Raw genomic sequence first — 12,737 nt, forward strand, 5'->3', positions numbered from 1 at the left:
TACCGCCCCTGACGGTCGTTGGAACTGTGGAGCGCGGCATAGCTGTCCTCCACTCTCCCTAGCTTAGTTAGTTATTCGCAGTTGTAGTTATAGTTATAGTTCTAGTGTTTATAGTTAAATAGTTTTTAAAGTTGTTCTAGTTGTTATAGTAGTCCAGGGGATTAAGGGGGTCGTCTCCCCCTTTCTTCCCCGGCCGCGGGCCCGGGCTCATGCCCAACGCTCCCGGCTTCAAGCAGTGCGCCTCCTGCGCTAAGCCTATGCCCACGAGCGACCCGCACGACTCCTGTCTGAAGTGCCTGGGAGAGTCCCACCAAACAGATAAGTGCAAGATCTGTAAGGCCTTCAGACCAAGGACCAAGAAATAACGGGACTTTCGGCTCCGGCAACTCCTGATGGAGGCGGCACTTAGTCCGGACACTCCCTCTACAAGCCAAGCCCCGGCACCTAGCGCCTCGGTGCGCAGTGCCCCGGCAGCACCGGCCATGCCGACCACGCGAGTGGTGTCGGACAAGCCGCCCCGGCACCGGACCTCGTCGGCACCGCAACAAGTGCCTCGACGCCGGTCATTATCCCCGGGGCATAAAAAAGCCCATAAGACGGGGGCCTCCGTGCCGAAGACGCCGGCTCCCCCAGTGCCGGGGGTAGAGCCGAGTCCGCCGGTGGAGCACCGAAAACAGGTGCCTCCAGCACTGTCGACTCCGGCGCCGAGGCCGTTGAGTCCGGTGCAGATAGCGTCTCCGCCGAGACCGGCGGTGATACAACTCCCGTCGACTCCAGAGACCTTCACGGCGGCGAGAGACTTGATAGCCCTCACGGAGCCGGCACCGCCTCAACCGACGGCACCGACGGCACCGTTGACTCGCCCGGTCCAGTCGAGGGGGAAACCTGCCTTGATGCGCCCTCCATCGCAAGGGCTGGAACCTCGGCACCGGTCCAGGTCCCGAAGCAGGTCCCCACGCCGCTCGCAGTCCCGGCACCGAATATCACCTCGGCACCGGTCGTACTCGCGGCCAAGATCTTCGTCACGGCACCGCTCTACGTCTCGGCACCGCTATGATCGTCGGCACCGATCAACGTCGAGATGTAGTTCTCGGCACCGCCACGGTCGACGCTCGACGTCGAGAGGCCGCTCCCGGCACCGGGCATACTCCAGGTCTTCGTCGAGGTCCAGATCCGGCTCCCGGCACCGACGAGGTCATCGGCACCGATCGCGGTCCCGGCACCGTTCGCCGGCACCGCGTAGAGATAGATCATCTCCGGACAAGCACCGTGCGGCACCGCAGCTTACGGGAATCGTTCCGTCTCTCTCGGCACCGCCATGGCCATCAAGTTCGGTGTCTCGCTCCTCCGAAGACCTGTTGAGATCGGCATACCCCCCTCAAGGGCAAGCCGAGGAACGGGACTTGGGCCATTGGCAGGAGATGACAGAGGACCATTCTCATGGCCCATCTCACTGGTCGTTTTGGACCCCGTGGGCGTACCACCAGGAGCAAGGGGCTCCAATACCCTCGACCTCTCGCTCGGGTCACTCCGTTAGAAGGGCCCCGGAGTCTACCATCTCTCGGCCTCCGCCAGGGGGCATGGAGGCTTCCGTGTCCACGCCACCCGACGCCATGGACCCAAGCACCGGTGATGCTCCGGCCCAGGAGCAGGGGGACCAGGACCCTCCCTTGGATCCTGTACCACCGGAGGCATCTTCCTCTTCCTCTCCGGATGAGGCAGTGGCGGGCACATCATGTACAGGTCCTCCTCCGATAGATCTTCGGGCTCACCAGGATCTCCTGCGTAGGATGGCCCGTAATATGGACCTGCAAGCGGAGGAGATAGTGGAGGTGCAGGACCCTATCGTGAACATCCTCGGAGCGGATGCCCCATCGAGGGTGGCGTTACCCCTGATCCGCACGATACAGGCCAATGCAGATACGATATGGCAAACTCCTGCCTCTATCCCACCCACAGCGAGAGGGGTGGAAAGGAAATACTTTGTCCCGTCTAAAGACTACGGGTACTTGTATACCCACCCCCAACCGTGTTCACTGGTGGTGGCATCAGTGAACGCAAGAGAGCGCCACGGTCAGCAGGCTGCAGCGCCTAAATCAAAGGAGGCTAAGCGACTCGATTTGTTTGGCCGTAAAGTTTACTCAGCCGGAGGGCTGCAACTTAGAGCGGCGAACCAGCAGGCGCTCCTGAGCCGCTACAACTTTAACTCCTGGAACTCTATGGGGAAGTTTAAGGAGTTGGTTCCCCAAGAGTCCAGGGAAGAGTTTGGAGCCATGGTAGAGGAGGGTAAGAAGGTGGCTCGGACCTCCTTGCAGGCCTCCTTGGACATAGCGGACTCGGCTGCGAGGACCCTGGCTTCGGGTATCGCTATGCGGAGGATCTCCTGGCTTCAGGTTTCGGGTTTGCCTCCTGAGCTGCAGCAAACCCTACAGGATCTGCCCTTTGAGGGACATGGATTGTTCTCAGACAAGACGGACTCGCGCCTGCAGAGCCTCAAGGACTCGAGAACAATCATGCGCTCCCTGGGGATGCATGTTGCGGGCCCTCAGCGCAGACCATTTAGGCCACAGCCTCAGCGCTTCTACCCCCCCCCGCCTCGTCAGAGACAGGACTCGACCCGGAGGCGAGGGCGAGGTGGTAGGAGAAGGTGGTCCGGCCCTCAACCAGGCCAGAACCAGGGGCCACCCAGACCACCTTCAGGCCCCAGGCAGAACTTTTGAAGGTGCGGTCGAGGACGGCGCCCCAGTCATCCCCCAGGATCCAGCCCCCTCCTTCCGGGATCGCCTCTCCCACTTCCACCATGCTTGGTCCCTTATAACTTCGGACCGTTGGGTCCTCCGCACGGTGGAGAGGGGATACGCTATCCAGTTTTCTTCTATCCCCCCCTCCCACCCCCCTTCCCCGTCCCTCTTCAGGGACCCTTCTCACGAGCAACTTCTTATACAGGAGGTTTCTACGCTCCTGGCCCTGGGGGCCATAGAGGAGGTTCCGATAGAGTTAAGGGGCAGGGGATTTTATTCCCGTTACTTCCTGATCCCCAAGTCCAAAGGAGGTCTGCGACCCATCTTGGACTTGCGCGGACTCAACAAATTCGTAGTAAAGTTGAAGTTCCGCATGGTCTCTTTGGGGGCCATTATCCCTTCCCTCGATCCTGGAGACTGGTTCGCCGCCCTCGACATGAAAGACGCATACTTTCACATCACAATTTACCCACCTCACAGACGCTTCCTCCGATTCGTGGTAAACACGGTGCACTACCAATTTGCAGTCCTTCCCTTCGGCCTATCCTCGGCCCCAAGAGTGTTCACGAAATGTATGGCTGTTGTGGCAGCGTACCTTCGTCGACAAGGGATACAGGTGTTCCCGTACCTAGACGACTGGCTGGTACGCGGTCGCACCAAGGAGCAAGTTCAAGCTCACGTCCACATAATACTGCACACATTCAACGAGTTGGGCATCCTACTCAACAAGGACAAATCCACTCTAGAACCTACCCAGAGAATAGAATTCATCGGCGCAGTTCTAGACTCCAGATGTGCACAAGCCATCCTGCCAGACAACCGCTTTGGCACCATCAAGAACCTCATTCAAGGGCTCAAGGCCTTCCCAACTACCACGGTGAGGTCGTGCCTCACCCTGCTGGGTCACATGGCTTCCTGCACGTACGTAACCAGGCATGCCAGACTTCGGCTTCGCCCACTTCAAACCTGGGTGTCATCAATATACCGCCCACATCGGGACAGCCTGAACATGGTGGTCACGGTCCCGAACTCGGTCCTGACCTCCCTCACCTGGTGGCTAGATCACAATGTGGTCTGCGAGGGGATGCCTTTTCACACCCCACAACCCTCTCTGCACCTGGTCACAGACGCTTCATCTCTGGGTTGGGGCGCCCATCTCAACGAACACCATACCCAGGGCCTGTGGACTGCACCCCAGTTAGCCCTGCATATCAATGTTCGGGAACTGATGGCGGTACGACTGGCGTGCCAAGCATTTCTCAATCTCCTACGTGGCCGTTGTGTGTTAGTTCTCATCGACAATACCACGGCCATGTTTTACATCAACAAGCAAGGAGGAGCACGTTCGTCAATTCTATGCCAAGAGGCCATTCGCCTGTGGGACTTCTGCATCGCCCACTCAATCCATCTCACGGCATCGTTCCTCCCTGGAGTCCAGAACACTCTAGCGGACCGACTCAGCAGGTCCTTCCGGACGCACGAGTGGTCTATCCGTCCAGACATCATACATTCCATCTTCCAGAAGTGGGGATTTCCCCAGATAGACCTGTTTGCATCTCGAGACAACAGGAAGTGCCACGTGTTCTGCTCCCTACAAGGTCGAGCTCCGGGCTCCCTCTCGGATGCATTTCTCCTTCCCTGGAAAGACCAACTGTTTTATGCCTTCCCTCCGTTTCCTCTGGTCCACAAGGTATTGCTCAAATTGCGCAGAGACCAGGCACAGGTAATTCTGATCGCTCCAGCGTGGCCGAGACAACATTGGTACACCACACTGTTGGAACTCTCGGTTCAGACACCGATCCCGCTTCCATTATGTCCGGATCTCATCTCTCAGGACCACGGCCGGCTGCGTCACCCCGACCTGCAATCACTCCACCTCACAGCGTGGCTGCTCCATGGTTCACCCAGGCAGAGCAGCAATGCTCGCACTCTGTCCAACAGATTCTGCTGAGCAGTAGGAAGCCCTCAACACGCACCACGTACCTGGCCAAGTGGAAGCGGTTCTCCTGTTGGTGCGAACAACGAGCCACGTCCCCGTTGCAGGCACCCATTCCTCTCATTTTGGAATATCTCCTCTCCCTAAAACAGCAGGGGTTGGCGATATCTTCAATTAGAGTTCACCTGGCCGCTATATCGGCTTTTCACCCAGGGGAACTTGCGTCCTCGGTATTCTCTAACCCGATGGTCGTTAGATTCCTCAAGGGCTTAGACCGGATGTACCCACAACAACGTCAGCCTATCCCGACGTGGGACCTCAACCTGGTTCTCTCCAAGCTCACAGGTCCTCCATTCGAGCCACTGGCCACCTGTTCACTTCTGTACCTATCATGGAAGACAGCCTTCCTCGTAGCCATCACCTCAGCAAGACGCGTTTCTGAACTCAGGGTGCTTACATCTGAGCCCCCTTACACAGTTTTTCATAAGGATAAAGTGCAGCTTCGTCCACATCCTGCCTTTCTCCCTAAGGTGGTTTCTCCTTTTCATATCAACCAGGATATATTTCTCCCGGTCTTTTATCCCAAACCACATGCCACTCGCCAGGATCAACGTTTGCATTCCCTGGACGTACGAAGGGCCCTGGCCTTCTATATTGACCGCACAAAGCACTTTAGAAAGACGACGCAACTCTTCGTTGCAGTGGCCGACCGAATGAAAGGCTCACCGGTCTCCTCACAATGCCTATCCTCCTGGATTACGTCTTGCATCCGGACTTGCTATGACCTGGCAGGTGTCTCAGCACCGCACCTCACCGCTCACTCCACGAGGGCCCAAGCCTCCTCGACTGCTTTCCTGGCACATGTTCCGATACAGGACATTTGTAGAGCGGCGGTTTGGTCATCAGTCCACACGTTTACAGCTCACTATGCACTAGTGCAGCAGTCCAGGGACGATGCTGCATTCGGGTCAGCGGTTTTGCACACAGCAATGTCTCACTCCGACCCCACCACCTAAGTTGGGCTTGGGAGTCACCTAATGGAATGGATATGAGCAAGCACTCGAAGAAGAAAAGACGGTTACTCACCGTTGTAACTGTTGTTCTTCGAGATGTGTTGCTCATATCCATTCCAAACCCGCCCCCCGTCCCCACTGTCGGAGTAGCCGGCAAGAAGGAACTGAGGGGGCGCCGGGTCGGCTGGGGTATATATTCAGCACCATGGAGGCGCCACTCTAGGGGGCTCCACAGCCGACCCGACGGTGTTGCTAGGGTAGAAAATCTTCCGACGATCGTGCACGCGGCGCGCGCACACCTAATGGAATGGATATGAGCAACACATCTCGAAGAACAACAGTTACAACGGTGAGTAACCGTCTTATCTGCCCTCATTCCTTTTACACTTTCCTTTTTTAACTTCAGATTCTCTGAACACAATTCAGCTTTCTTCTTAGTGTTTTGCTGGCCTTGAAATGGGAACACGGAGAGCTTTGATAAATGGATTGCAAGGCCACCTGGTTTAATTACGGCTTCAGCTAGTATCTGTGTATCCTCTGCTGAACCTTCAATGCTGAAGTTATAGCAGCACTCAGTGAATCACGGTAGATCGGGGGAAGGGATGGTGGTTCACTTAATTCTCTAACAAGTACTTAGGGCATGCTTGACTAGGCTTCTCCTGTCCTTGACATTGGTACCTATGATACCCTCCCTTAAATGCTGAAAGGACGAAGTTTGGAATATTGCTAACTAATCAGGATCACGTTTGCAGAGTCGTTTTTCCTTTTGTGTTTCTCTTTGAGGTGAGCCTCTTGCAGTTTGTGACACAAATTTGATTTTTTACCTTAGCCTAGGACAAGGAAAGTGGGAGCAGGGTGGGAATAGAGGAAGGAACAGAAATCCTTGCTATGTCCTAATTTTTTAATCTTTTCCTCCTTTCACGTTGACCAGTGCCTTTTTCTATCTCGTTGGTGCCACCACCTTCACAGCTCTACATACATAAAGTCTCAACTTAAATTCATCTCAGCAGTTCTTTGCACTGGTTCTAGGGTTGCCAGGTGTCTGGTTTTTGACCAGAATGCCCAGTCAAAAAGGGACCCTGGTGCCTCTGGTCAGCACCGCTGACTGTGCAGTTAAAAGTCTGGTCAGCAGTGCAGCGGGGCTAAGGCAGGCTCCCTGCCTGCCGTGGCTCCATGTGGCTCCCGGCAGCAGCGGCATGTACCCTCTCTGGCTCCTACGTGTAGGGGCAGACAGGGGGCTCCACACACTGCCCCCGCCCCAAGCACTGGCTCTGCAGCTCCCATTGGCTGGGAACTGCAGCCAAAGGGAGCTGAGGGGGCGGCGCCTGCGGATGGGGCAGCGCACGGAGCCACCTGGCCACGCTTCCACGTAGGAGCCAGAGCGGGGACATACCTTAAGCAGCTCCTGGAAGCAGGGGCAAGTGCCACCTGGAGCCTGCACCCCTGACCCCGTCCCGATCCCAACCCCATGCCCCAGCCCTGATTTCCCCCCCCCCGCCTTCCGAACCCCTCGGTCCCTGCCCGGAGCACCCTCCTGCACCCCAAACTCCTCATCCCCTAGCCCCACCCCAGAGCCCGCACCCCCAGTTGGAGCCCTCACATCCCTGCGCCCCCACCCTCTGCCTCAGCCCTGATCTCCCTCCCGCCCTCTGAACCCCTCGGACCCAGCCCGGAGCACCCTTCTATACCGCAAACATCTCAGCCCCACCCCAGAGTCTGCACCCCCAGCCAGAGCCCTCACCCCCCCCCCGCACCCAACCCTCTTCCCCAACTCAGACCCGCCTCCCACACTCCAAACCCCTCAGCCCCAGCCTGGAGCCCCCTCCTGCACCCCTGGCCCCACCCCAGAGCCAGAGCCCTCACCCCCTCTTGCATCCCAACCCAGTGCTCGAGCCCCCTCCCATACCCTGAACTCTTCATTTCTGGAGCCCGCACCCCCAGCCAGAGTCCGCACCCCATCCCCTGAGCCAGCCTGGTGAAAAGAGTGAGTGAGGGTGAGGAGAGCGATCGACAGTGGGAGGGGGAATGGAGTGAGCAGGGGTGTGGCCTCAGAGAAGGGTCAGGGCAGGGATGTGGCCTCAGAGGAGGGGCGGGGCAAGGGTGTTCAGTTTTGTGCGAGTAGAAAGTTGGCAAACCTAACTGGTGCAGTTCCGGTTCTCCCACAACCCTAGGGTCAGTCTGGATAATGGGCAATGTGACTTCCTGTCATCAGATGGAGACAGGAAATTCAGCAAAATTTGTGAAGTCAGCCCTTAAGAGCTCTAGCTGAAAATTCAGTTGATTTCTGGCCACGAGCAGGTGGAACAGCTCCTTTGGTTAAGAGAAGCTTCTTAGTTAAATCTGAACTTCACTTGGGTTTTAGGTGCATTTTCTCCCCTCGTCTCACTTGTCCTAGCATTGTCTCCAGTTATGTATTTACTATGTGAGAAGTCATCGATCATTGTTTAAGTGCTGCAGTACACCCTTCTATGCACTTGGTGGCACAATTTGTCCACCTTCCCTTTTAGAGCCCCACTCTGGGTGACAGCTTTGAAGAGAAGCTGCTCAGATGGTGAAGCCTATTCTATGTGCACAAGGGTAGTGAAATGTAGCATAAGTGAATTTAAAATACTTTAGAAATAATGCAATGGCCTGAGCAGAAGTTCTCAAACTGTGGTCAGTGGAACACTTTGGTAATGCTGCTTACCTGGTGCTTTTATTTCCAGCTACTAATTCATGCCAAGAAGCTGAAAATACATTCAACACCTTCCTAACACTGCTTTTCCCCCTGAGCAGTCACTGTAGTTGCTATTGCAAATGGTAGACCGAATCTTCGTATTGAAACATTCCATGGTATTGAAGAGTTTGAGAACTCTTGTAGTAGAGGATCAAACCTTCCAATCATAACAGATCTCTAAGCAGACTATATATGAGAGGAACCACTTAGCCTGTCACTAAAACACAGCCACCTCTGGGTAGATGATGGCAGCCATTCTGAATCAGCAGGACTGCATACCAGATTTTAGGGTTTTCTAGGCACAGAAGTGAAAATTAAATTCTGGCTGACTGTTGTACCAGGAAGTTTAGGAAGGTAGAATGAAATAGGCCAAGGTGGGATTTGGCCAGGGTAATGGCCAACTCCTGCTCTTTCCTAATGTAAAGAATCAAGTGCAAAGCAACCTGGAGAAATGTAAAGCAGTGTGGGATGGAGGCAACAAGGGGAGATTTGAATAAACCTGAAGCCTTACAATCAGGGAGCAAAACTAAACAACCTAAATATGAATAAAGGGGGGGACATAAGCAGGAAGCCACTTTGTGCTAAAGCAAATGTATGTTCATCTAGTTAATACTGCCCTGATTATTTTTTTCTGACATAAGCAAGCACTGTAATTACTGCAGAGACAATGTGAAATTGAGAGGAAGGTGTCTGCCCGCTGGGGAAGATCTGTTTTAAGAAGTGGCCTGGAATGCGCGAGTCTGAGAGTTTTTAGCAAATGCAGACCAGCTTCTCTAGATCAGTGCAGGGTTTTTATGGGTGTAGGTGCACTGTGCACGTACAAATGAGCTGGCTTCTTCCTGGCTGAAGTTCAGTTTTGTTTTTAATTATGTGAATAAGTCCATCAGCCATCTGACTGTGTGAGTGGCGCAGATTTTGCTTGAGAATGTGGACAATATATGCTTCACAATGTATTGTAAACTTTATTTAACTGGGTCATTTTCCTGATACTTAAAAAAGCCCAACATTTTAAACATACCCTGTGTTGTGTTTAATGAAATGTATCAACCAAACATTTTTCATGAGAGATTTTGCAAGCTGCAGCTGGCTTCCATTCAGGGACACAGATTCACAGGCTTTGCTATACTGGATTAGAAGGGCAGTGGGTTCTAGTGGATTGAGTTTGGGGAGGAGTGGGGAACCAGGAACTCCAGAGATCTAATCCCAGCTCTGCCACTGACGTGGCAAGTTCCCCATCTGTAAAATGAAGATAACAATTAATTACCTGTTTCTCTCAGGGGTTGGGAGAGAGTTGTGACGATTATTAGTTAGTTTCTGTATAGCACTTTGAAAATCTAAAGTGCTGTGTTAGTGCTGAGGGTAGTCAGACCACTAGGCCTGCAAAACTGGTCTCCTGCCTCCAGCAGTGGTCTCATCTTAATGTTTCTGTGGAGCCTCCCGAGCACCCCTGACCAGTGGGGGAGGGGGAGAGGGAAAGCGACTCTTGACTGCTCTTGGAGATCAGCATTACTCCCTAAACACTGAGGTTAGTTTTCTCAGTGGGATGGGGTGGTGGCACTGCCTGGCTGCTGGACAGAGTGGGGTTCAGGCTCGCTAATCCAGTCCTCTCTTTTGCAGCAAGCACAAGCTGTCCACAGAAGAAGAGCTGCTGGAAAAGCGGAAGCGATATCAGGAGCAGATAGACCCATGCCCCCCAGATCTGACCAGTCCCAGCCCCCCAACTTCTTTTGAAAGGGAGAGCTCCACTGAAGTGGACCAGGACCAGTTATGCAGCGAGTCTGACAAGGATGATGAGAGTGTAGAGGGGAGCATAGACTCCTGCCTAGTCAGAGAACATCTGGATGCACTCAGTGGAACCAACCAAGCTGGGGATGCTTCACACAATGGGGGTCTCTGTCCTACCAAAGAGACTCCAGCAAGTCTCGGTCACTTTGAAGGAGAGCAAAAGGAGACTGCAGTGGTCCAGGCGGAACTGGAAGAAGAAATGCCGGCCTTAATATCAGAAAGCCAGGCAGCAGATAAGAGTGTCTGTGTAAATACATGTGGGAACGTGGAGGAGGTGGACAAGAGGCCCTTCGTGGCTGTTGTTGGTATTTCAAAGGCTGCTGCAGATGGTGAGGCTCCCATTCAGCTAATCCCCTTTGGGTGGGAGGAGAGACTCGATAAAGCAAAGGTTGAGGTGAAGGCCCGGAGCCACAATGATCCTCCCCCTGATGGGGACAGAGGAGGAGGAGACCTGCAGGTACCAAAGACCACAAATCAGAGGGATATGGTGGAGCAGGAGGAGCTGAGACAAACTGTGGAGAATTTCTCGGTGGAGCTGAAGAGGGTCTCAGCAGAACGGGATTTGCTCCAGGGCAAGGTAACATTAGCACCTGGCTGTGAATTCTGGTGGGGCAGGAGGGATAAAGTTCTGCAGCAATAGGGAATTGGATGGGGAAGATCAAGACTGACTTAACAAGGAGAGAAAATCCCCTTGCCTTGTGTCTCACGTAAGGCTAGTAGGGGTTAGGATTCCTTCCTTACTCTACTAGCCATTACCCTGTTCCTCAGCTCCTGGAAAGTTTGGTGTTTTGTGGTTTTTTTTTTTTTTTTTTCCCCTTTCTTTTCCCCCTTAATGTGCAACCTCACTTCCTGTGCATTCCCCTGCATTTGCTATTTCTTTAACTCAGGTGGAGGAACTAGAACAGGAGAAGTGCCACTTGGAGACAGATTTCTTGAAAAGCCAACAGGAGTTGGCAACTCTCAGGGCCCAGGAGACCGAAGGCTTGTACTGGAGCAAGAAACACATGGGTTACCGCCAGGCTGAACTGCAAGAGCTGAAGGCTCAGCTGGAGAGGACCATAGAGGAAAAGACCGAGCTGAAGGAGCGGCTCAAGGAGACAGAGATGCACCTGGAGGTGCTTAGGGAGGCACATGTCTCCTGCAGGAGCCCAGAGAGGGGAGACTTGAAAAGGTCAGAACTGTGGGTTAAACCATAGACAATATCAATCAGTCCCAAGGTGCGGGGAGAGAACATGGGTTACCTTGCGGGGGAACATCCACGTAGGAAACTGGCTTCTGAGAGAACACTTTGGTACTCATGAATTGAAGATGCTGCATGAGTAACAGTGGGTTATTACTAAGGATTGCTAGGTTGTGAGGAGAAGGGGGGCTACAGAGGAGAGCTACAGGTGAAGCCAAATAGCTACAGGTTTGAAGGATACCCCACACAGAGTTCCTTTGCCAGGGCTGGATTCTCTCCTGCAGTACGTTGTTCACTTTATGGAGTATTCCTGTTGAATCATTCAGACAATATTGGCTTCCTTAAGGATAAGAGAATGTGTCAGGGGAAAGAAATACTCTGTAGGTATTGAACTGTCTTTCCCACAAATATGGGACTTTCCATATCGAGGATGTGTTTTTTAGCCCTGCTTCTGACCTGACAGCACTTATGGAATCATAAGGAACAAGTGCGAATGTTGAGCTATGCAACCCTAAGTTAGATTTACAAATACAACCTCTCTGTGTGTCAAGTATTATTGCCCCCCTGTTACAGAGAAGTTAACTGATTTGCACAGTGTCACATGAGAAACTGACAACAGAGTTGAGAACTGAGTTACATTCCCCTATTTCCAATCCTGTGCATTGGCCCCAAGAACTTCCCATCCTACCATCTGCAGCCTGCACTGCCTTTAGAATGGAGCAAAGAACCTCAGCCTCCCACAGCACTGGTAATAGGAAGGAAGACCGCAAGTTAAGGGAAGGGATGTATTGGAGCTACCGGTTGTCTCTGACTCTTGACTCTTCTCCTCTTGTCCACAGCACTATGGAGAAGCTGAAGAACCTGCGTAGGAATGTCAGCCAGCTCCTCTCACTGGTCCTCCCTCACCTAGAACTGCAGGATGTTAACTATGAGTCAGACCAGATTGATGAGATCTTGCAGACAGTGTTGGAGACGAACAGGATGTCATAGTAGCCCTTCCCCCATGCTGCCATTGTGCCTTTTTGTATAGTTTCTTTAATAAACCCATAAGTTTTTCATCCTAACTCTGGGCCTTCCTTCATTTCATTAGGAGTGGGGATTCCATTCCCTTCTCCTTTCTTGTGGCTCTGTAAACTTGTCATCAGAGTCCTGTAGAGAATCAACATGGATAGCTCATCCCTCTGTGTCCTGGCCAGTCTCCTTTGTTTAAAGCTGCTTTTGGGGTGTGCTGGCCGGCTTCCAGGGGGTTGGGTCCTCAGATGATTTTGTCTCTTAAATGCTTTTTCAGTTTTTTTGTTAAATAATGGAGTGAGACGATTCTTTGAACTAATTTTAACATTCCAGGTTGCTATGGGAACCCGTTGGT

General features: G+C 53.2%; 1 protein-coding gene across 1 annotated transcript in view; it reads left to right on the forward strand.

Moving 5' to 3' along the window:
• RBM41 (RNA binding motif protein 41) overlaps positions 1-12,435 on the forward strand; it is a 53,382-nt gene extending 40,947 nt beyond the window's left edge. Inside the window, exons 19-21 of the mRNA XM_054039394.1 lie at positions 10,024-10,768; positions 11,079-11,362; positions 12,211-12,435. Coding sequence (XP_053895369.1) covers positions 10,024-10,768; positions 11,079-11,362; positions 12,211-12,361 — 1,180 coding nt within the window. The 3' untranslated portion in view covers positions 12,362-12,435. The remainder of the gene's footprint in view (positions 1-10,023; positions 10,769-11,078; positions 11,363-12,210) is intronic.
• The last annotated feature ends 302 nt before the right edge of the window (positions 12,436-12,737 follow it).

This window comes from Malaclemys terrapin, chromosome 9, assembly GCF_027887155.1.
Source record: "Malaclemys terrapin pileata isolate rMalTer1 chromosome 9, rMalTer1.hap1, whole genome shotgun sequence".
In the NCBI taxonomy this organism is placed as follows: Eukaryota; Metazoa; Chordata; order Testudines; family Emydidae; genus Malaclemys; species Malaclemys terrapin.